Source organism: Ochotona curzoniae, unplaced genomic scaffold (assembly GCF_017591425.1).
Source record: "Ochotona curzoniae isolate NIBS_2020 unplaced genomic scaffold, NIBS_Ocur_1.0 contig_605, whole genome shotgun sequence".
Lineage (NCBI taxonomy): Eukaryota > Metazoa > Chordata > Mammalia > Lagomorpha > Ochotonidae > Ochotona > Ochotona curzoniae.
In genome coordinates, this window is record NW_024466491.1 from 4,696,407 (window position 1) to 4,718,249 (window position 21,843).

The 21,843-nt window shown below is 56.0% G+C and overlaps 2 protein-coding genes across 2 annotated transcripts; one reads left to right on the forward strand and one right to left on the reverse strand.

The window, feature by feature from the left end:
- Positions 1-693: 693 nt before the first annotated feature.
- LOC121163020 (lysosomal alpha-mannosidase-like) lies at positions 694-12,686 on the reverse strand. Its single transcript, XM_040990249.1, has 24 exons — positions 12,543-12,686; positions 12,201-12,303; positions 11,913-12,083; positions 11,359-11,552; positions 11,031-11,163; positions 10,638-10,783; positions 9,659-9,775; positions 8,011-8,093; positions 7,806-7,926; positions 7,651-7,729; positions 7,370-7,479; positions 6,934-7,041; positions 6,532-6,648; positions 5,846-6,031; positions 4,880-4,977; positions 4,676-4,793; positions 3,455-3,573; positions 2,831-2,932; positions 2,591-2,678; positions 2,394-2,474; positions 2,043-2,270; positions 1,439-1,594; positions 1,238-1,340; positions 694-844 (listed from the first exon to the last, which is right to left on the reverse strand). The coding sequence occupies exons 1-24, from the start codon at positions 12,684-12,686 to the stop codon at positions 714-716; spliced, it is 3,036 nt and encodes a 1,011-aa protein (XP_040846183.1). The 3' UTR covers positions 694-713.
- A 7,415-nt stretch (positions 12,687-20,101) lies between these two features.
- LOC121163021 (olfactory receptor 2Z1-like) lies at positions 20,102-21,037 on the forward strand. Its single transcript, XM_040990250.1, has one exon. It carries the CDS (start codon positions 20,102-20,104, stop codon positions 21,035-21,037), a length of 936 nt encoding a protein of 311 aa, XP_040846184.1.
- The last annotated feature ends 806 nt before the right edge of the window (positions 21,038-21,843 follow it).

A 21,843-nucleotide genomic window follows, 5' to 3' on the forward strand; every position in this document is an offset into this window, starting at 1 on the left:
TTTGCCGATTGCTGTGTAAATGCTAGTTATTTTGTATCAGGAATTATTTCAGGAAAAGATGTCATGGATTGAAGCATTGAACCGATTTTAGGTCACTGTGAAGTTTTTAGATCATACTAGACAAGAGTATGTAGGTCTAGAAATTGGTGGATGCCCAGACTTCCCTGTGTCACTCCCTAGGTGTGAGCCCCTTGAAACTTTACATCCAGAGTGAAAGTACCCAAAGAGAAATCGAGCTTCCATCTGCTTGTTGAGTTGCCAAATATGGACAGTGTCCAGGGCGTGGTAGCAGTGGAAGCCAGGCGGTGGTACTTCAGTTCAGGTACTCCCACCTTGGTGGCAAGACCCAACTATCCGAGTCAAAACCGTTTCCCAGGGCTCATTTTAGGATGTGACTGAAGTCAAGTGTTCGGGCCAAGGGTCAGGGTCAGGGTTAGGTAATGGCTAGGGTTGTGTTTGGTTAGGGTTACAGTTAGAATTTTATTAGGGTTAGGATTTGTTTAGGGTTCCATGGGGACCTGAGTCTTGCCCTGCCTCCTTCGTTAGCCCATCCCACAAGCCAGTTGGGTGCACACTTGGAAACTTACTTTCCCATCCCTTTCCACTGATAGTTCCATGGGGACCTGAGTCTTGGCAGTGTCGTTTTAATGGCATTGGTGGATGGCAGCAAGGAGAAACAAGGAGGCAGTCTGATTTCCCCTGCAGCAGACAGCTCAGGCCTGGACAGGGTGTCCCAGGGAGTCCTCCTTCCACTGGATTGAGACCACAAAGCCGCGGATTTCCATGGGCTGCAGCAGGATGGCGGATGGGTCCACAGGAGGAACGGTCGGGTAGGGTACAGGGCCTAGGGAGAGACAGGGTGGACAAAGAGAGAGAGGGCGTGTCATCTTCTCACTGTCCTTCAAGCCCCCCCTGCCCATCACACTAGGCAACCACAAATGTGCTCTCAGGAAAATATACTAGCCTATAAACCCTTCTCCTGGACCAAAATATGATCCAGGGTCTCCCGAATCCACTCCAATGTCAGATCCTTGGCTTCACACCTTTCCAGTACTAGAGACCCACTTCCCAGTAGTAGACACGGAGGTACTCAAGCTATGGCTCCATATTCAACCCACATTAGAAGTTCAGCGCTCCTGCCTGGATCTGCCCTGGGTACTCTCTATCTTGGATGCCTGCCCACGTTCTCATGCCTCCCGCAATGCCCCCCTGCTGCCAGCTGCGGGCAGGAACCCACCCGTGTCTGGAGTCCACTTGAGCCTGGAGGCGCTGTCTCGGGGCTGGTTGGCCGCCAGCGTGGTCTCCTGCAGGTGGGTGATGATGACGGTGGAGAACAGGTCCTGTGGGAACCATGGAAGAGCCCGGAGTGAACAAGCAGAGCCAGAATTCCGCTGTTCCTCTGTGTCTCCTGGCTCTCGCCCACCTCTGCTCTCCTTACCTGCAAATTCAAGGTCACTGGGGAGCTCAGGTTGCGTCCTGAGTCCTCCCCGAGGGCGAACTGGTGCTCCAAGCGCAGCAGCAGCCTGTCCGGGCCCCAGCGGGCCAGTGTGAGCAGGTGCACGGAGGGCGGGAGCTCCTTGAGCAGCCCTGAGAACTGTGGGAATGGGAAGCAGTGTGAGTCATGGAGGGGCGGACCCTAAACAGGAAAAACAAAGAACACCACAGAGCATTGGGTAGGCTCAGGGAGCCCCAGCCAATGAGACCATGGGACGGTTCTCAGGCCAGGAGGGAAGGGTATGCCGGACTACAGTCGCCAAGAGGTGGATGAAAGCAAAGTGCAGAGGGTGAGTGATCAGAAGGCAGACTTCAAGGACGCGTGAGATTGAGGCAAGAAGGTGGTAATGGGGCAGGCGCTGGACTTTGCCCACTCAGGAGTGAATGAACACTTGGACCAGCCCTGGGTAGGAGCTACGCGAGGCCTAGTCTTGTCCTGGCCTCTTCTGAGTGAATTAAGTTTGAGCAAGGTGGATCCCCTCTAAGCCAAGGTAAACCAGCCCCAAATGGGCTTTATCCTGAGGCTCTGTGCACCACACTCCCCCTACCTGTGTGCGCCTTGGGGCTCCCTGGAAGTATGGAGCACCCCCGCCTGGGGCCAGAAACACCTGTGGGGCCAGCACCTCCTTCTCAGCCAGTAGCCGATGCCCGGCGGCCGCCTGGTCTACCGCGTCCAGCAGCACCAAGTGGCGCCCTCGCACCACCAAGCCCGAACCCTGCTCCAGCAGTGCCTCCCCGACTCCGCGGAAATCGTCTTGCAGCAGCTTCCGGTGCACCTACAGAAGTGTGCCCGGGAGAGGGTGAGGGTATAGCGCGTGTCCTTCTGCAGAGTCCCGCAGGGCAGCAGTGTGGGACCTGTGAAGGAGGACCCGAGCTTGGCTGCAGCCCCCCACATTCACCATGAGCTCCAGCGAGCCGTCCTGTAGGCTGCTGCCCCCCTGCGAACGGTCAGTCAGCACCGTCAGCTGCGTCTGCCCATCCTGGAGGACAGGGCTGAGCGTGAGGAGAAGTGGGGAGCCAGAGCCAGCCCCAACCCAGGCGGTGGGAAGACCCTCCCCGTCCTGGAGAGGGAGCAGCATGGAGTGTGGGAGGGTACCTTGATGAAAATGCGGGTGTTGACTGGGTAGTAGTTGCCCGCCACCACCTGGGTCTGGTTCAAGCTCCAGGTGGGCCGATAATCCCGCCTGGAGTGGGAGGTCACTGGGTCAGCCCTGGGACTGGCTCGCCCATTCTTCCCTCTGCTTCTCTCCCATATTCCCATGGCTCAGCCAATGCCCCCACTCCTGGGCCCCAGCATTTCCCGGACTGTCCCTGGGGTGCCTCTTGGCCCTCGCACCTCCTCGTCAGGATCTCCCGGCCGTTACTGTCCGTGTAGAAGTAGCCCTTGGTGTCCAGCGGCGTGTCAAAACGACTGATGACCTCCTTCCCCCAGCCATCACTGTGTTCAACGTGACAAAGCATGTGAGCCCCACTGAACTCCACTCCGGGCAGTTATGACCATGCCAGCTGGGACGTGGCCATTCATCACAGGGCCTGGGCTTCAGTCTCTCTGTGCCTGCTTCCTGCTAATGCAGCGGGAACAGCCCAGCCACACACAGTGGAGACTCAGATGGTATTGCTGCCTCCCAGCTTCCACCTGGACACTCTCGTTTCCAATGAGTTTTCCAGGATCGTTTTGTTTAAAGGAAGATTGAATGACCCCGAGGGGGAGAGGCCCAAGAGTAAGAGACCTTCCATCAGCTGCTTCACGTTTCTTATCCAAGTGTACTCATAGGGCATGCAGTGGGAAATGGAGCAGCTAGGGACTCCACAGCCCATGGACTGGGATACCAGCAGGGCTCATGATGGTTCAACTCTCTGTGTCACTAATCAGCCCCTTCGTCTTTGATTTCAAATGTTCTTAAGTAAATCACCACCAGTCTGCATTTTCCACAGACCCACACCCACACAAGGAACTCACAAAGTGGGTATGGGGCCCACTGTCCACTGCAGCTCCAGGTGCCGCTGTCCCCGGTACAGGCGAACCACCTGGGAACACCAGTCTGAGAAGTTCTGGTGCACTTCCTGCACTAAGGATGACTAGAAACACACAGAGCAGAGGGCAGAGGGCAGCGGTCAGCACAGCCGTGGGCAGAGGTGAGTCAGGCATGTCCCACCCAGCTGTGAGCCCCTCAACTCCAATAGGTGCACAGGAATCTTAGCTTCACCCACACCTGCCTGGATGTGATGCCCACACTCCTCCCGTTATCACCGTGGAATTCTGGAGAGGGGCACATGTGCCAGCTGACTGCCAATGTCCCACCTCCCCTCCTCAGAGCAGTTATCACTTGATTGTGATGGACAGTCTATTCTCGACTGCTTTCCTGTCTTCCATTGATCTATCCGTAGCTGTGCGACGGGAGCCTGGCTCATGGCAGTGACCAAGGGTCCCACTGATCCAAACACGGGTGGAATAGCTGGAACTCGGGCACCCATTACGGACTGAGGAGCAGCTGGGGATTAGGGAAGACAGCGCATGACACAGGAGTCAATGGGCTGACTGGGATCACCACAGCTTCTTCAGTGCAACAGCCTGTCTCACTGGTAGAAGGTTGAGTTCAGTGAATTTGGGTCAACAGTTACAACAGACCAACCTGTCTCCTGCACAAGAAGACATCACCTCAAGAGAAATAAACTCAAACTTCAGGTTTTGAACGTGCGTAAACATGAGTCCTGCCACCCTCTGTCTTTTCCTGCCCTGAAGGAAAACTGCATCCCTGACAGGCCCCGAGAGCTGGCATCCCCAGGGCAGACCTACCCTTGGGAGACTCTCCCAAGACTCCGCCCAAGTGTCACCCTTGACATCTCCCCACCAGTAACACCTCTTCTTCCCACAGGTCTTGCTGGACCCTCCAGTTCCTGGGCTGGACTGGGCTTTCCCCATTCAAGGCACACCCAGCCCTGCTTTCGAATTCAAAGAGTTATGCCAACACCCATGACAGGTGTGAACGGCTTCCTATCTGATTCCTCAGGAGACAGCTGCCATGATGTCAGCCCGCTCCAGGTCCCTTCCACCTGCCAACACCCTACTTGGTCTGAGCCCTGTTAGGTGAGGAATAGGGCATCCTCCCGTCTCTGCGCTGAACCAAGGACCCATGCCCCCCAGCCTGCCATCCCCACTGCCCACTCGGCATTTCCAGACCTTCAGCAGGTGGATCTCAGCCCGCTGGCTCACGGGCAGTGGCTTTTGTTGGTGTGGTCTAAACACATAGGCACCAGAGGGCTGATGGAGTTTCCTGTTGCCTGTACTAGCTTTGTACCTGCAGAGGACAAGAAAGGCAAGGCTCAGTAAGGGGCTCCAGGTCCATGAGCACCCCCCGTCCGGATCTGCTGAATGCCGTCTCACCAGAAGAAAGATTGGCTCACTGGCAGTACAACCTTCTGGTCTGTGTTCTCAATCTTCATCAAGAGGCCGGTCTTGGCGTTGAATGTAGCTCGGATGTGCTGTGCAGAAACGGGAGGACACACGTGAACGACCAGTGACAGCTCCGTTCTTCCCAGCACTCTCGCCTCTGCACCTTCCCTTGCATGCCTCACGCCTGGTCCCTGTAAGGACTCCCAATCTTCTGCCTGCCTCACTCCATGCTTCTTCAAGGTTTATTTGGTGACACGATTCAGGAGGGCACCTGTGACATCTAAGCTTCAATGTCCATGACATCTGCTTCAGACCAAAACCAAACTGGACATCCTATACACATCCAGCACAATGATTCCTGCATGCACACAACATGGGAGGGCCCATGGGAACCTTGCCATTCCTTTACAACCCAAAGAAAACCATAGGTGTTGGGGGGCGGAGGCCCAACAGACGGAACTGCTGCTTTTCACACCAGTAGACATCTCTGGATCCCAAGTTCGAGTCCCAGGTGCTCTACTTCCATTCCAGTTCTTGCTGAGGCACCTGGGAGGTCAGTAGATGATGGCTCAAGTGTGTGTGTGCTCCAGGTACTTTCTATGGAGACCGGGATGGTGACCCTGGTTCCCGGCCAGACCTGACTTTTATCTTTTGGGGTCATATGAGAAGTCAGTTATCTGACAGAAGATCTCTCTCTCAAATGAATAACTCTCGCAGTTCAATAAATGCCCTTTTTCGTTTGCCATCAGCTCTGATCTATTTGTCAAGTGTCCTCATCTTCACAGCCTCAGGAAAGGCCATTCAGGCCCCACATGAAGGTCGTTCAAGGTCACACTACAGAAGAGTGTGGAATGGCAGACCTCAAACTCGTGGACTGCCAACACAGGGCACGCAGTGCTCACCACGCACAGCCAAGTTGTCACCAGCTTGGGGACATGGATCCAAGAGGGGTCTCACCTCGTTTTTGATCATTAAGACGGCTGAACCGGAATACCAGGGGACGGACTTGAGCATGTGGAACTTGGGTTTCTGACGAGACACTCGGGCTATGGAGTAGACGCTGAAGCCCAAGGCAGGCACTGAGGCTGAGAACAGCAGCTCTGGGATGGGTATCTGTGTCTCTGCTTGTGGATTCATCACCACCTCAGGCGAGGAAGGAGGGGAACGGAGTCAGAACTCACAGGGAGCATGACCCGCAGTACACACGGGCATCAAACTCAAGGAGGGGAGGGGGCCCTGGGTGAAGAAAAGAAATCTGGGCACAGAGGGAGAATGGGTTGGGCTGTGCCAATCCAGGATAGAGGAGACTCAGGGGGTGGGGAGAACCACTGGGAGTGTGGAGACAGGAGTGGGAGAAGGGCAGGTGGAGGAAGGGGAGAGACGTGGAGGCATAGCAGGAAGAGAAGGCTTGTAGGGGAGGAGAGATTGTAGGGGCTGGAGGCATCTGGGCTGTAGGCTGTCCGCAGACAGGACACAGTGTCCGGGAAGGGACAGTCAATGGGGACACATCGGGTTGAGAGATGCTCTGAGGGTCCGGTCCTCAAAGTGGGAGCATAATGACATATCCAGGGACAGAGCTGACCATGAGGGATGCGGGGTGCCCATGGGTGTCCAAGCGGGAAGCAGTCACTGAAGGGACTCACATCGCTGGTCACAGCGTGGCCCTTGGGGTCCTTCACGAGGAAGGAGCCTTTGCTGACCGGCAGCCGCACCATGTGATCCACCTTCCGCCCCAGGGGGTTGTAAATGATGACCTGGAACTGGGGCAGGGGAGCAGGGAGGGCGTGGGGCACGGTGGGGCTTCCCCACCCTCGTGCTGCAGTCTCCCTGCTGACCCCTGGGTGCTCAGCGATCGGCAGGACAAGCCCCCTCTGAGCACACTGCTCTCTCCTCACTGCACCTCATGGAATTCCCCCAGATCCGGTGTCCGGAAGAGTCACCAAGCACCTGATCTACACCCGTCACCAGGAGCCCTGACCTTGGCCTTCCCCTTCCACCTCAAGCTCCAGCCATGGCCCCTGCTCCCTCCAGCCCCACCGGCTCACACGTGCCGACGTCTGGCTGAGCGCACAGAGGCTGCTGTTGAGGTCCAGGCAGGCGGAGAAAGCCTTAGTAGAGTCACTGAGCCACGCCAGGCTGTTGCTTAGAAGAACCTGCAGGGCAGGCAGCAAAGGGCAGCTTCATGCCGAACCCCTATCTGGGGCTTCTCTATTTTGCCCTTTTCCCTCCACCCAGCCACTCTGAGGCACTGCTTCCTTCTACTTCCCTTCTCATCTCCAAAGTCCTTCAGCTCCAACCTCTGCTGGCCTCATGACTCTTACCCACGCCCACATACTTGCCCTCCCTCTCCTCTCCAGGATGGCTCTTTCAGCCTTATCCGTTCACTCCCAGGCTTCTAAGTCTCCAGTCTGTGCCAGCACCTCCTCCTGGCCCCGCCTGTCCCAGGTGGGCCCCTTCCCCTCATGGTCCCGCCTGGCGCACCTGGCAGAACCAGCAGCCTGTAGCCAGCTTGCTCACATAGTCATCTGCCACGTGCTGGCGGGTGGTGCCAGAGATGGCATCATGGTGCTGCACCACGGCCATCGCCTCCTCTGCAGACACACAGGGCACAGGGTGGGGACCCCGTGGGTCTCAGCCCTGCCCAGCACGGGGACAGGAAAGGTCAGGGACTGCAGGGCAGGTTGCTACGGGCTCTATGAAGAGACTTGAGGGCAAACCAGGGTTGGTCTCCATCTTCAACCCCATTCCCGCCCCAACCCTACCGAGGACTGTGCTGGTTCCCCAGCCATAAGGTCCCTTGTTGGCCTCCCAGCCTGTCAGCGCCTCCAGCTGCTTGCACACCTGGGGAGCAGGGCCATGTTGGGGCACCAGGCTTATCAGCCCTCCTTGTTGCCCCACGCCTCAGGGTCCCACCCACCTGCAGGAAGTTGTAGCTGACACGCTCATAGCGCTTGAGGGCCGGCCGGCTGGAGAAGTAGCCGGTCCAGAACTGGTGGGGGCCATCAGCATACGGAAAGAAGTCGTCCTCTTTTACTGACCTGCATGTGCGTGGGCATGGAGGGCTGGATCACAGGCCATGTGGCGTGTCACCCCCTCCCAGCTCCCCAGTGCCCCCAAAATACCAGGTGAGGTTGGCCTTGTTGAGTTCCCACAGGTAGCAAGCAGGGGTGGAATACAGCACGTGGACCAGGCTCCGCCTTTTCTGCTGGTGGAGGGGAGTGGGTGAGCCCAGGAGCAGTGCTTCTGCCCCGGGACCCATAGCTACAGATGCCCAGAGGCCCACATGGTGCCCACAGGCAGGCATCCAACAGGCTCAGATGCTGCTGGGCGATGGCAGTGGGTGCGCCCAGGGGACAACACTCCTTCTACGTGATGTAGGAGTTGGAGTAGCAGATCAATGCAAATGAACTCATTCAACTCTCACGAGGATCACCACTGCGCACCCGCCCCTTCCCTGCAACGAGGAGTGTGTGGTCCACGAGCTAGTGCAGGGGAGGGGAGCTGAGAGAGGGGCGTGTATGCAGCACAATCGCTGATCTCACACACACAACATGACTAGAACCGATAGAATGACTATGTCCTGTTCCCCAGAACTTGTGACGACACCAGGTTGCATTCCAAAGGGGAATGAAGGTTACAAATAACACTTTGCTTGCTAGTCAATTGACAGTAACATAGGGCTAGTTTACAGGATTATGGGCCCGGAAAACTGGAATTGGGAGTAGGCATTTGAGGCAGTGGCCGAGGCATAGCGGGGGTGTATGCATGCTACATCAGAGCAGCTGGTTCAAGTCGTCCCGTCTCCTGCCCCCCAGCTCTCTCCTAGCATCCTGCACATCCTGGGGAACAGGGGATGGGTCACACGGGGACCCCTGCTACCCGGACTCCAGCAGTCGCAAGCCTGCGGGGGGAGGAAATCAGCAGGTGAACGTCTGTCTCTGTGTTTCTGCCGTCCGCACGAAAGTGAACGTGAATGAGTTTTGAGTCTACATTCACTGAGGAGTTGGCATTTTGGCACACTGGGTGAGCTGTGCCTTAGAGTTTGATTCTGCCTCCAGCTGCTCTGCGCTTCCAATCTGGGAAGCAGCGTGCCAAAGCTCCAGTCCAGGAGGCGCGCCCACATGGAGCCTCTGCCTGTGCTCTGCCTCAGCTCCGGCTGCTGCGGCACACGGGGCGTGTCTCTACCTCCATCTTTCAAATAAAAGTAACTGAAAAGCCATTTTGCAAAGAAAACAAGTGGTCAGGGAAGCGACCTTGGTCCCTGCCGGCATCTACCGGGGCAGGGAGTGCAGAGTGAAGCAGCAGTTGGAAGATCTCACTGTTGGCCCGCTTTCAAATAGAAATGACAATAATTAAAAATAAAGAAACTGGAAGATGGTAGCAGAGGATACAAAAGAGCTGTGGCGACAGAAGCAGGCCCAGAGAGGCGCTGAGTGGCTGGTTTTGAAGACAAAGGACAGGCTATGAGCCAAGGGGCATAGGCGACTCCCAGAGCTGGCTAAGGCAACGGCAGAAGCTCTCCCCCAGAGCCTCCCAAAGGGGCACAGCCCTGCCATGGCTGCGTTCCAGCCCAGTGCAACCCGTGCCACACTGCTGGCCTCAGAACCGGTGCTCCTGGGTTTCTGCTGTTCTCAGCTGCTCGGTTTGTGCTTGTTTGTTGCAGAAGCAAGAGAACAGCAAGATGGGACCTGTAGTTCTGCCCTGGACCCCCGTCCTGGGTACTCAAGGACACACTCTTACACAGGAGCCCCGCAGGATGAGCACACTGACCTCTGCATTGACCTGCCGGATGAGCTTGTCAAGGTTCTGGAACCACGAGTCGGCGTACTCATAGTGGAAGTCCCCACCCATGGTCATCATGATGTGGTTACTGCGGTAGTGTTGCTGCTGCAGGGCAGACAAACAAACTGTGCCTGACCACCCGTGTGTCTAGCTGCGCCTTGGCGCACACAAGCTTGCTTGAAAAAGTTAGTGGATGATGAAAAGATAAATCAACTGTGATGCAAAGCGGTCTTGAAATTCATGCAGAATTGTCTCATAACCCCAGCTGCGTGTACTGTCACATGGCCTTTGGCATGTGTTCGAGAGTACCGGGAGAGGGCAGGCGGGTGAAGGCACTGTTTAAGATGGGAGTGTCTGGGTTCCAGTCCCAGCCTCGCTTCTCAGGTCAGCTTGCTGCCACTGGGCACCCTGTGAGACAACAGGTGATGGCCTAGGTCCCTGCGTGCCTGCCATCCTTGCGGGAGACCTGGTCGGGGTCACAGGCGCCTCCTGGCTTCCGCTCTGGCCAGCTCTGCTGACCAGCAGGTACTTGGTGAGTGAAGCAGAAGATGGAAGGTGATTGTCTCGCTCCCTCATTCACCTTCTCTCTTACTCTGTTATCCAGGGCGTACCTTTTTAACTTTTTAAAAATATACCTAAAAGATGGTTTTGATGCAAAAATTGCAAATCTGTGTATTGTTTTCAAATACGTATCTTCATGAGCTTCTAAATGGCCCCTCACCTGTGATCCAGAACACACAGGCGGGAGTGTGACATACAAGAATGAAGGGACACACAGCCAGCCACTGGCCGGCCAGCAGGTCCCTAGGCACACCACACAGGGGTGGACAGAGGCTTTACAGGCTCAGTAATGCATGCACACCCAGACTGGGGACGCAGAGGCTGTGCCTGGACCAAGACCTTCTCCCAAGGGCTCTGAGTAGGTCACATCTGTCGATGGGCACAGAAGTCCCGGGCACTGGGTTACCTGCTCAGCAACCACATCCAAGAAATAATCAGCCACTATATTGGCGTTGTACTCGGGGTTCTTGAGGTCTTCCACGATGGGTTTCTCATCACACAGCTGGTCCCAGCACAGATGACTTGGGGGCATGTAAACATTCGGGAGCACACCTGTAGACCGCACCACACACATGATCAAAATTGCCCATACCCTGACATGATATTGGCTGGCATTTCCCATCCCCGGTTACCGGGGCGGTTGGGAGGCTGGAGGCGCCTTCTCCTCTTATCTCCTCCCTTCCCTCAGATACAGGAGGAAGAAAAAGAAAATTTGGAAACAAGGGTTTCAAGACGCTGATAGCAGAGCAGGTGCGAGCCTGAAGCCCCGAAGACCACCCAGGCCAGCGCACAGCCTCACCAGTGAAGAGGTCGGCGGACGGGGGCTTCAGGCTGGCGCTGGCCCGCCACAGCAGCTCCATCTCCCGCTTCCTCTTCCGCACCTCTTTATCCTGGTAATCCACGCGCCCCAAGAACATGCCATCAAAACCCATCTGCGGGGAGGCCATGAGGAGTAGCGTAAATATGTGCCCAGTCCTCCACTATCAAGCTCACACCGGCTTGGCAGAGCTGGGTAGAACCAAGGCCGGGGGAGACGGAAGGAAAAGGCAGAGCTGGAGCAGCAGAGGGAAAGCAGAGCTGGAGTCAGAGCGAGGGAAGGGGTGCACCTAGTGAGGCGGGCAGGGCACCTGAGCGAACAGGGAAGCCTGCTCCCGAGAGTGGCCAAAGGGGTCGATGTGCCAGGCCACACGGGGGCGCCCGTCGTCCCCGAATGTCTCCTGCAGGAAGCGCAGCCCCAGGGTCATCTGGTCCACGATGGCACCATAGTGGGCGGCCGCCTCGTCGTTCATCACCCAGCCACCGTTGGCAAACTCCAGGCGCCCTGCGCAGGAAAGGACAAGGTCAGGGTCAAGGGGTTGGAGCAGTCATGGACAAGGCTGGGTGTGGGGTCAGGGTCAAGGGCTGGGTGTGGGGGTCACAGTGTGGGCTGGGGATGAGAAGACTACACAGGTCTAGAATGAGAAAAACACTCAGTCCCAGGCCCCTCTGTCCAGATACGGGGAGCAGAGCTTCCCCAAGGAGCCCCTGGATGTGGACTTTCCACAACACACAGGTGTTCCCCATACCTGCCAGTGTACACTGGAATATGTGCTGTGTGCACAGCCTGCAGATCTCACAGACCAGGGCTACAGGAGGCCAAGCAGAGCCGCCCGTTCTCTCCACGTCCTGGGGACAGGCTCACCCTGGCGCACCAGCTCCCGCACGGCTTGCTGCGTGGCGTTCGTCTGCTGGTGCCACCAGCGGGAGAAGAAGGCCATCTCCACGCAGACGAACCTGCGGCTGGGCTCTGCCTGCAGGGCAGCGAACACCGAGTCCAGGATATCCTTCACAGCTGGCTGGCGTTCGTGCTTGACTGGGGACACAGGGGTCAGGCACTGAGGGAGTGCCAGGCGGGGGGGGGGGTACTCCCAGACAGGAGCCCATGCAGGCACTGCCCCACCCTGCTGTCCAGGGCACACCCTCGACTTACCCCCCTTATAGTACTGGTCCACTGTATAGATCCAGCCCACGTCAGCATGTGTGTGGGCCACCAGGTGGACGTTCAGCATGTCCGGCTGCACTTGGGGACAAGTCTGCACAGAGACCCCAAACACACACACACACACACACAGACACACAGACACACACACACACAGACACACACACACACACACTCATTCAGTGCCCCCTACACACAGCTGCTCCCCACCCTCTCACAGCCCCCACAGGGATGACAAAGCGGAGGCCATCGGCCCCAACCACACAGGGCGGCAGGTGCCGTCGTCAGGCCTTCACCTCAGCTGGCCTCCTTCCCGCCCGCAGGCTCCCTCACCTCGTAGCCCGCTGCATGAGCGCGACCAGCCACCAGCCACAGCAAGAAGAGCCAGGCCGGAGGGCGCAGTGACCCCCACCCGGCGCACCCGGCGGCCCTGCAGGCTCTGGCTTGGCCTTGGCAGACAGCAATGCCTGGGCTCATGGCTCTGCTGGCACCCCTGCCCGGCTCCTCCTCAGGCAGTCCAGCTCCTCCCCAGGCCACCAGGCTCCTCCCCAGGATGCCCAGTTCTGCCTCAGGCCGCCAATGGTCCACCCTCCAGCTCCAGCCAGTCAATCAGCGACCAGTGCTGACTGGCACTAGGCCTGGCACCATCCCCCAGCCTCGAGGTGGCTGAGCTGAGGCCTCGGGTGCCTGAACCCCTAGAGACCTGCCTGGACATTCCTGCAGGGGCCCAGGACGACTGCCCCTTTGAGAGTAGGGACCTCAGCTTCCCAGTGGTGGGGGTCCAGGGAAGGGAGGGTTCCTGGACACCCCAGGACAGAGCTAGCCCAACAGCAAGTGAGATGAGCCCCACGTCGGGCTCTGGACGCGGGGGAAATCAAGCCCCTTGCCGCTGCTGTCCCTCTGTCCAGCGGCTGGCCAATAAGTCCACTTTTCCAATAAGTAAACCAAAGCTGGGATTCCTCAGAGAGAGGTCAGAGGAACCTGAGGACGTGTGCCCACAGCTGTGTGTGTCTCCTTGTCCGGCTCAAGCCACCCCTTCCCCTGGACGGGGCAGCGGAGCCATGCTAGGGTGTCAGCAGCTGGCATGTCCCAGCCCAGGTCTGCTGCCGAGCCCCCCGCCGCCCCCAGACCGCGCCGAGACCCTGTCGAGCCTGGCCTTGGACTTGGAGCAGTTTGTGTCGGTGTGTCCAGAGAGCAGATCCCAGCCAAAGAGACTACTAGGCCTTTGCTATGGGCAACTGCCTAGGTTGCCTTGTACTTGGGGACGTGTCCCACTGCTGGGAGGGAAGCAGGCAATAGCTGGCGGGCATTCTGGGCCTGGTTAATGACAAACCTGGGTTAACTGTACCAGTGTGCCAGCGTAGCTGTCTATTCTAATTTTTTTTTTAAGATAGGCGGGAAATTCTGCATGCTGCTGTGTGGCACCCCACAGCGGGAGGCTGGGCACCAGTGGGGCTCCAGGTACAGGCGAAGGCATCAGAGCTCTGGGAATGTGGTGCCTGGGCCCACAAATGGCCACCTCCGGTTTCCGCTGACACCTGCGGTTAATCAGGACACCCCACTCGGCACGAGGCTCAGTGGCAGAGCCACCTGGAGACCAGCTCTCGAGGCGACTGCACCCCTGAGTGCACCTAGGATTCAGTTAGCACCTTAGCCCCGAATTAAGGGCTCAAACTTGTCTGCTTGCAGGCCTGTGGCTGATCCTCAAAGACTTTTTAAACTAATCCTAGTGTAGTCGAGCTGGGAATTGCAGGTAAACTTTTAATAAGTCCCTGAGCGTGGCTGAAAATCCGACAGGCTGTTCATTACAGAAACTTGCAATTGGTGTCTTGGGTTTGTTTCAATAGCAGGGTTCAGGCGATCCTCCAGACTGGAACCCCACTGGTCTCATTATTGCCAATCAAGACTGTAACTTTTGCATCACCGCTACGCCCTCTGGGACTTGCAGGCACCGAGCGCTTTGGGGAGGGGCTGCTGCTGGTGAGTTCAGACAACTCCAACAGCCTGATTTTACAGACTCCACGAGCTTCTAGCAGTCGAATTTTTCTGAGAATGTGTTTGCTTTGGTCAAACAGAGATCTGCTCTCCGGGGCTTTCGGGGACAAGGAGATGCATATAACGGGCTCATTTTATGCTGGAGGCATGGGGTCATCAAAGCCTTACCTCACCTGCTTCCTGCTTGTATGACTTCTGTGCAGGGAACCAAGTGCCTGGAGGGTCAGTGAAGGAGGCTCTCGGGCAGCCTGGGAGCTTCTCCTTTTTACTTATTTTTATTTAAATAAAGCTATTTTTATAGGAAAGGCAGATTTAGAGAGAAAGAAAGAAAAATCAGCCACTGCTTCACTCCCCGTATGGCTGCAGCCACCAGAGCTGAGATGATCTAATGCCAGGAGCCAGGAGCTTCTTCCTGGTTTCCCACAAGGGTGCAGGGTACCAAAGCTTTGGTTCATCCTCTACTGCCTTCCCAGGCCACAGGCAGGGAGCTGGATGGGAAGTGGAGCAGTCTGGACACTTGTGCCCATATGGGATCCTAACTCTTGCAAGAGGAGGAGTGTGTGTGTGTGTGTGTATTCTCAGGATGGCTGAACCACATGGGGCTAGCCCAGGCCAACAACAGAAGCCAAGAGCTTCCTCTGAGTCTCCATGTGAATGGCAGAGACCCAGGCATTGGAACTACCATGATTTGTAATTCCCAGGTTTTTGGTAGCGAGGCGGATCCGATGTGGAACATCCAGGACTGAACCAGAAACCATAAGAGATGTTGCGTCTACAGGCAGGGGGTTAGCCTTCCACATCACAGCGCTGCTGCCGGGAATGTAGGAACTCAGGGTGCCCCTGTAACACGGCAAGAGCTCTCCACCCGGCTACAGGCACTGCCCTCTGTATGCCCCTTTTGGAAGGAGATGGCACCTGCTCCCCAACCCTCTCCTTATGGTACACTCCAGTCATGTCCAGAGAAATTGGGGTGCTCCAACCTTCCAAATCTGCTTCTAATTCCCACCCGGTGACTTCATTTGGAACAGAGTTGTACTTCGGTATACATACAAGGTTCATTCCACAACCCTCCACAGATGTCAGACTCTGCTTGTTCAAATCCCCTCTGCACAAATGGCATAGTGCTACCCCAAAATCCAGACACATCTTTCCACGGACCGAATCATCACCAGAGGACTTGCATACAGTACCTCATGCCAGTTCAATGCCATGTCAATAGTTGCTATACTATATTAAGATATAAGAACAGGGCCTAGCATGATAGCCTAGTGGATAAAGTCCTCGCCTTGCATGCGCCGGGATCCCACATGGGCGCCAGTTTATGTCCCAACAGCCCCCGCTTCCCGTTCAGCTCCCTGCATGTGGCCTGGAAAAGCAGCAGAGGATGGCCCAATAAAATAAGTAAACAAATCTTTTTTTTTTTTAAGGAAATAAATAAGAACAAAGGCTGTGTGTGTTCGGTGTAGAGAATATTGGAATATTTGTATTGCTGTTTGGCTGAATGTAAGTAACCGTAGAACCCACAGACTTGAGTTCAACTGTACCAACACACTTCATGGATGTTTAAAGAATGCTTATTCTCAGCTACTCAAACAGGAAAGTGGGAAGATCTTCCACTCGTTGGTCCCCTTCCCCAGTGCCGACAAGGGCCCAGGGAGAGGCAAGCTGAAGAGTTGGAAATCCTCTCTGATCTTGCAGATGGCTGGCCAGGGCCCAGGTCTCAAGCTGTCACCTACCGACTCCTGGGGAACCTTAGACGGGGGCTTCCCTGCAAGCAGAAGGTACTAGAACTGCAAGTGACACCCTGATACGGGGCGTGGGCTTTGCCCCTGGTGGCTCCGCACGCCATGCTCCAACATCTGCCGAGCTCAGGGCTGTATGTTAGGACTCGGGGCAGGGGACGCACACACATCCCACAGATAACTCTGGCCCGATGTTGTTGAACAAAGAGCGAGACCACACTCAGTTGCTGACCCCTGACTCCGTGATCCCGGAAGAGGATCCAATGTAGCATCTTTGCCCTGCAGCTGTAATAGAAGTTTTTGCTTCATCACCCCACCCCGGGCAGTGTCAGGTCCCAAGTTTCAGAGCAGAGAGGACAATGACCTAACCATATTCCTACTAGCCCTGACTCACAACAATGCTTATTGGAGATCAGCTGTTTCCACAGGAACGCATCTTGAGCTGACACCCTTGTGGGCTGGGCCACGGGACAGCCATGCCTCACTTATTCTTCCCATTCAACAAGCACTTACTGAGTAGCTATTACGATGGGGTTCAGACAGCCCCAGACACCTCAAAAGGTTACACGTACAATAAGAGATCCCAGGGCGCGAGCGGGCAGACAGCACTGTGCTTCAATTCACTAATCCTCCCCTGAAAGTGCCAGAATCCCATGGGGCGCCGGCTCATACCTGCACTGCTCCACTTCCCACCCAGCTCCCTGCCTGTGGCCTGGGAAAGCAGTGGAGGACGGCCCAAAGCCTCGGGACCCTGCACCTGCGCATGGGAGACCCGGAGGAGGTTCTACGCTCCTGACATCAGATCGGCACAGCTCCAACCATTGTGGTCACTTGAGGAGTGAATCAACAGACAGAAGATCTTCCTCTCTGCTCCTCTATGTATATCTGACTTTCCAATAAAAATAAATACATCTTTTTTTTTTTTTTTAAAGAATTCTCGAGCCATGTGTATTGTGTAAGAGGCAGACGCAGAGCTGGAGTCTGCAGGTTCGCCCTCCCAGTGCCCTTGGTGGCTCAGTTTGGCCTACGGCCAAAGCTGGGACCAGAAGCTCAGTTCTCCGTCCAGGCTTCCCACGTGAGCGGCAGGAGCCGTGACCGCTGCCTCCGAGGGCTCAGGGGCTGGAGTCTGATACACAGTGCTGCCATTCCAGCTGCTGGGAGAATCATCCGCCCCCAGGGGCTTTAGAAGATACGGGTTCTGTTATTCTAGCATCCTCTAAGAATGAGATGAACATCACACTCAGAGACTTAAGGGCCATCTAAAAACAAGTATTTATTTTATTTGAAAGTTGAGGCTACAGGGAGGTGGAGGGGGGCTAGATAGCAAGAGATCTTGCACCCACTGGGTCACTCCCCAAATGGCCACCGCAGCTGGGACAGGAGCAGGCTGCTGCCAGGGGCTTCTATGTCCCCCATGTGCGCGCGGCCCTCTGCTGCTCTCCCAGGCAGGTTAGTAGGAAGCTGGGGCACAAAGTGGAACAGCCAGGGTTCGTGCTGACCCCCACCTAGGATGCTGACATAGCAAGCAGTGCTTCGCCCACGGTGCCACAGTGCCAGCCCCAAGGGCGGAGGGGCCGTAGGTTATCGACCACCATCACTTGGATCCTCCGGAAGGTTGGTCATCCAGCACATTGCTTTCCATCCTCCTGGAACTCAGAATAGAGAGGGAAAAAAAAATACTTGCCATGATTCCCTGGGGTACTCCATTCTCAAACCCCTCAACTCCCATGGCTGCCAATTCTTTTCCTCTGGTAAAGAAAAATGAGACGATCCCCGATGGAAATCATTTCCCCGAGGTGTCTAGCCCGTTAGACAACAAACTTACCGCTGCCTCCGTGAAACAAGGAGAGGCTCATTCACAGAGGGGCTATTTCCTGCGAGGCTTCCCCAAGGAGCAGAGATGTGTCTACAGGAACAAGGCGCTGGCGGAGCCCTCCGGAAGGCAGGCTGAGAGCTCGTGGGGGTCTCGGGTCTGGATGCCATGACAGGCAGGCTGAGAGCTCGTGGGGGTCTCGGGTCTGGATGCCATGACAGGCAGACTGAGAGCTCGTGGGGGTCTCGGGTCTGGGTGCGATGACAGGCAGGCTGAGAGCTCGTGAGGGTCTCCGGTCTGGGTGCCATGACAGGCAGGCTGAGAGCTCGTGGGGGTCTCGGGTCTGGATGCCATGACAGGCAGGCTGAGAGCTCGTGGGGGTCTCGGGTCTGGGTGCCATAACACCATCGACACAGCAGTAACAGGAACCTGGCGAGCTAATGGTGTCAGGCTCATGGTCACGGCCACATTGTGTGTGAGTATGCAGCTTCTGTTGGAAACAAGTCATGAAACGAACCTACTTTGGTGCAGAAAATGTTTTAATGCCTACATGCATAGCTTTAAAAAAAATAGTATGTGATTATCATGAACTTTTTGAAAGTGCCTCACATGCATGGATTTCTAAATATATATCAAAACGAACTTACTGTTTAACTCCATCGTCTGCTAAGTTTCTTGAGAGGCAGTGAGAAAAAGAAGTTGGTGGTTCTTCCGCAAGTGCCCACGATGCGTGGACTTGAGCCGGGCTGAAACGAGCAGCTCTCCCGCAGGGGGCGGGAGCCTGGCTACGGGGGCTGTCACCCACCCTCCAACGGTGTGCATTAACAAGGGACTGGAGACCCAGGAGCTGGAGCCAGGATTAAACCCAGGCCAGGTGGGACGCAGGCGTCAGCCTCGAGGCGAACCCTGACCCTCCACGGATTTTCAAAGCGCTTGGTGGATGCGGGTGCTTGGAAAGCGAGATGAAAATGCATTGAGCCTCCTTGTCACACAGGTGGGCGCCGGATCCTCCCACACAGGTGGGCGCTGGATCATCTGTGTATTTCCAAGCATCCAGCACTGTCGTGAGGCTCCGTGTAACCAGATCCCCGTGAAGGTCTCCTTTTCCAGGGTCAGTGAAGCAGTTGATCTGGGAAGACCAGGAGCTGTGTTGGTTATTAAGATGTTAAACCTAGGTCGAGGTGACAGCTTCCACCCGCCCCTGTGGCAGGGACATTCTCCCTCAAAGACGCTTGGAGCAAGTGTTTAGCCTGGTAGCTGGGATGGCGGAGGCCCAGCCTTGATCCCGACGACAGCTTCCCATTAGTGCGACCTTGGGGAGGCAGCAGGGATGGCTTGAACCCTTGGGTTCTTGCCACCGAGGTGGGAGAGCAGATGGCTTTCCAGACCCCTAGCTGCAACTTGGGGAGAGATGCAGGGCTCCCCCCTCCCCACTCTTCTTAAATAAATACATAAAAACTTAAAAGTCCAATGCACCCTGAGTAATTCTTCAGATCAAGGCAGCTTAGAGAGGCAAGGCACAGAAAACTGGCAGAAAGAGAGAATACATGATTTGAAATTAATCAGAGGGTGATTTGACTCCAAGATCTGCCAGTCAGCACCTGTTCACCTCAGACACAAGGCAGCATTTTCTTAGCCATTTTACTCGTTGAGCACATCTCCACGAAGCACCTGCTGCGTGCCTTGTTCCCTGCTGTTGGAAATGAGAGTCCAACAACAGGGAGGAAAGAGAGGCAGAAAGAAAGTTTGCACTGAATTCTCAAGTAGCTCATTCATTGATCTTCTTGCATTGGGAGTTATTTTGTCTCTGTTGAGCTCCTTCCTCAAAAGAAAAAAATTAGTAAAAAATCTCACTTTACAGTTGATTATTTTTAAGATTTTTTTTTTAATTGGAAAGGCATTTACACAGAGGGAGAAGTCTTCCATCCACTGGTTTACTCCCCAAGTGGCTGCAACAGCCCAGAGCTGATCCAATCCAAAGGCAAGAGCCAGGAGCTTCTTTCTGGGTCTCCCACGCGGGTGCAGGATCCCAAGGCTTTGGGCCATCCTCCACTGCTTTCCCAGGCCGCAAGCAGGGAGCAGGATGGGAAGTGGAGCAGCCGGGATTAGAACCAGCGCCCATATCGGATCCCGGTGCATTCAAGGCGAGGACCTTAACCATTACGCTATCATGCCGGGCCCTATTCATATTTTTTAAGTCATGGGATTTTGTTACTGAGCCTGAGCGCTATCCGACAGTTGCTATTCAGAGTCTAAGATGAACACATTACCACCACGCCACCCCGACGGGCCCCTCACCAAGCTCCCTGTTTGCCCTGCAGGTCAATGCCACCTCCTGAAGAATGGGGGGATCCAATGAGTCCACGGCCTCCGCGTTCACTCTGGTGGGCCTGCTGAGCCACACAGGGCCACAGCTCGTCCTCCTCTGCCTTGTGGCCGCCACGTTCGCCATGGGGCTGCTGGGCAACAGCGTCCTGCTCCTGCTGATCTGCACAGACTCCCGGCTCCACACGCCCATGTACTTCCTGCTCAGCCAACTCTCCCTACTGGACGTCAGCTTTGCCCTGGTCACCATCCCCAAGATGCTGGCTGACTTCCTCCGGCAAGACAGCTCCATCTCCCTGGGAGGCTGTGCCGCCCAGATGTTCTTCCTGATGCTGACAGGTGTCAGCGAAGGCGTCCTGCTCTCTCTCATGTCTTACGACCGCTACGTGGCCGTGTGCCATCCCCTGCACTACCCCGTGCTCATGAGACAACAGGTGTGCCTGCTCATGGTGGGCACCTCGTGGCTCTCGGGCGTGCTGGTGGCCTCCATCCAGACCACCATCGCCCTGCAGTTCCCCTACTGCGCCTCGCACACCGTGGACCACTTCTTCTGCGAGCTGCCCGCCCTCCTGAAGCTGGTGTGCGCGGACATCTCGGCCTACGAGCTGGCGCTGTCCGTCTCGGGGGTGCTCATCCTGCTTGTGCCCTTGTCGCTCGTGGCCATCTCCTACGGCCTCGTGTGGAGGGCTGTGGTCCGCATGCGCTCGGCAGAGGCTTGGCGCAAGGCCTGCACCACGTGCTCCTCGCACATGGCCGTGGTGGGCCTGTTCTACGGGGCGGCCGTGTTCATGTACATGGTGCCTGGCGCCTACCACAGCCCACAGCAAGACAATGTGGTCTCGCTGTTCTACAGTCTCGTCACCCCCACGCTCAACCCCCTCATCTACAGCCTGAGGAACAGGGACGTCCGAACGGCTCTGGCCAAAGTCCTTGGCAAGGCGGGCCTCACATGACCGCGTGGCTTTCCTCCTGGAGCTGAGATGCTCCTTTGCGTTTCATTCCACGCGGTGCAAAACCTTGACAAGTCCGTCAGATGCGTGCGTGTGCACTTTGGAAAACAACAAAGTCTTTTTTTTTTTTTCAGTCTTAGAGCAAGAACATTTTTACTGCAAGAATATGGATCCAAGGACAGGTGTTGGTCCTGTTGGTGAAGACATGTGTGGTGGCTGCTACAGGCTCCCGTGGGTTCAAGTCCTGGTCCTGCCTCCTGCCTGCAGCCTCTTGCAGATGCTGACCTGGGCACCAGGCGATGGGCTGTGCTGAGAGCAGACCCCGGTTGAGTTCCAGGTTCCCAGTTCTGGTCCCAGCCCTGGCATTTGAGGAATGAACCAGAAAATGAAGAGTCGATCAATGTCTCTTTTGCTTTGCCTCCCAAAATAATATCACAGAAGCCAACTCCAGTTTCTGGATATTTTTCCCACTGTTATGGGTGGAATATGGTTTGTCTTTTTTTTTTTTTTTCAAACTTACACTGAGGACTGGCATGGTGGCATAGCAGCCACCTGTCATGCCGGCTTTCCGTGTGGGCACTGGTTCCAGTCCCAGCTGCTCCATTTCAGATCCAGCTTCCTGCCGGGATTAGAACCAGCGCCCATATGGGATCCAGTGCTGCAGCCCAAACATTAGCCTGTTCCGCTACCAATCGGCCCCATACTTTCTTTTTTTTAATTTAGAGGACGCTGGCAAGGGCAGGTGTGAGGATGAGGAGAGCACCTGGGGCTGCACGGGGTGGGCGCGAGGGCAGTGGCAGACAGACCCC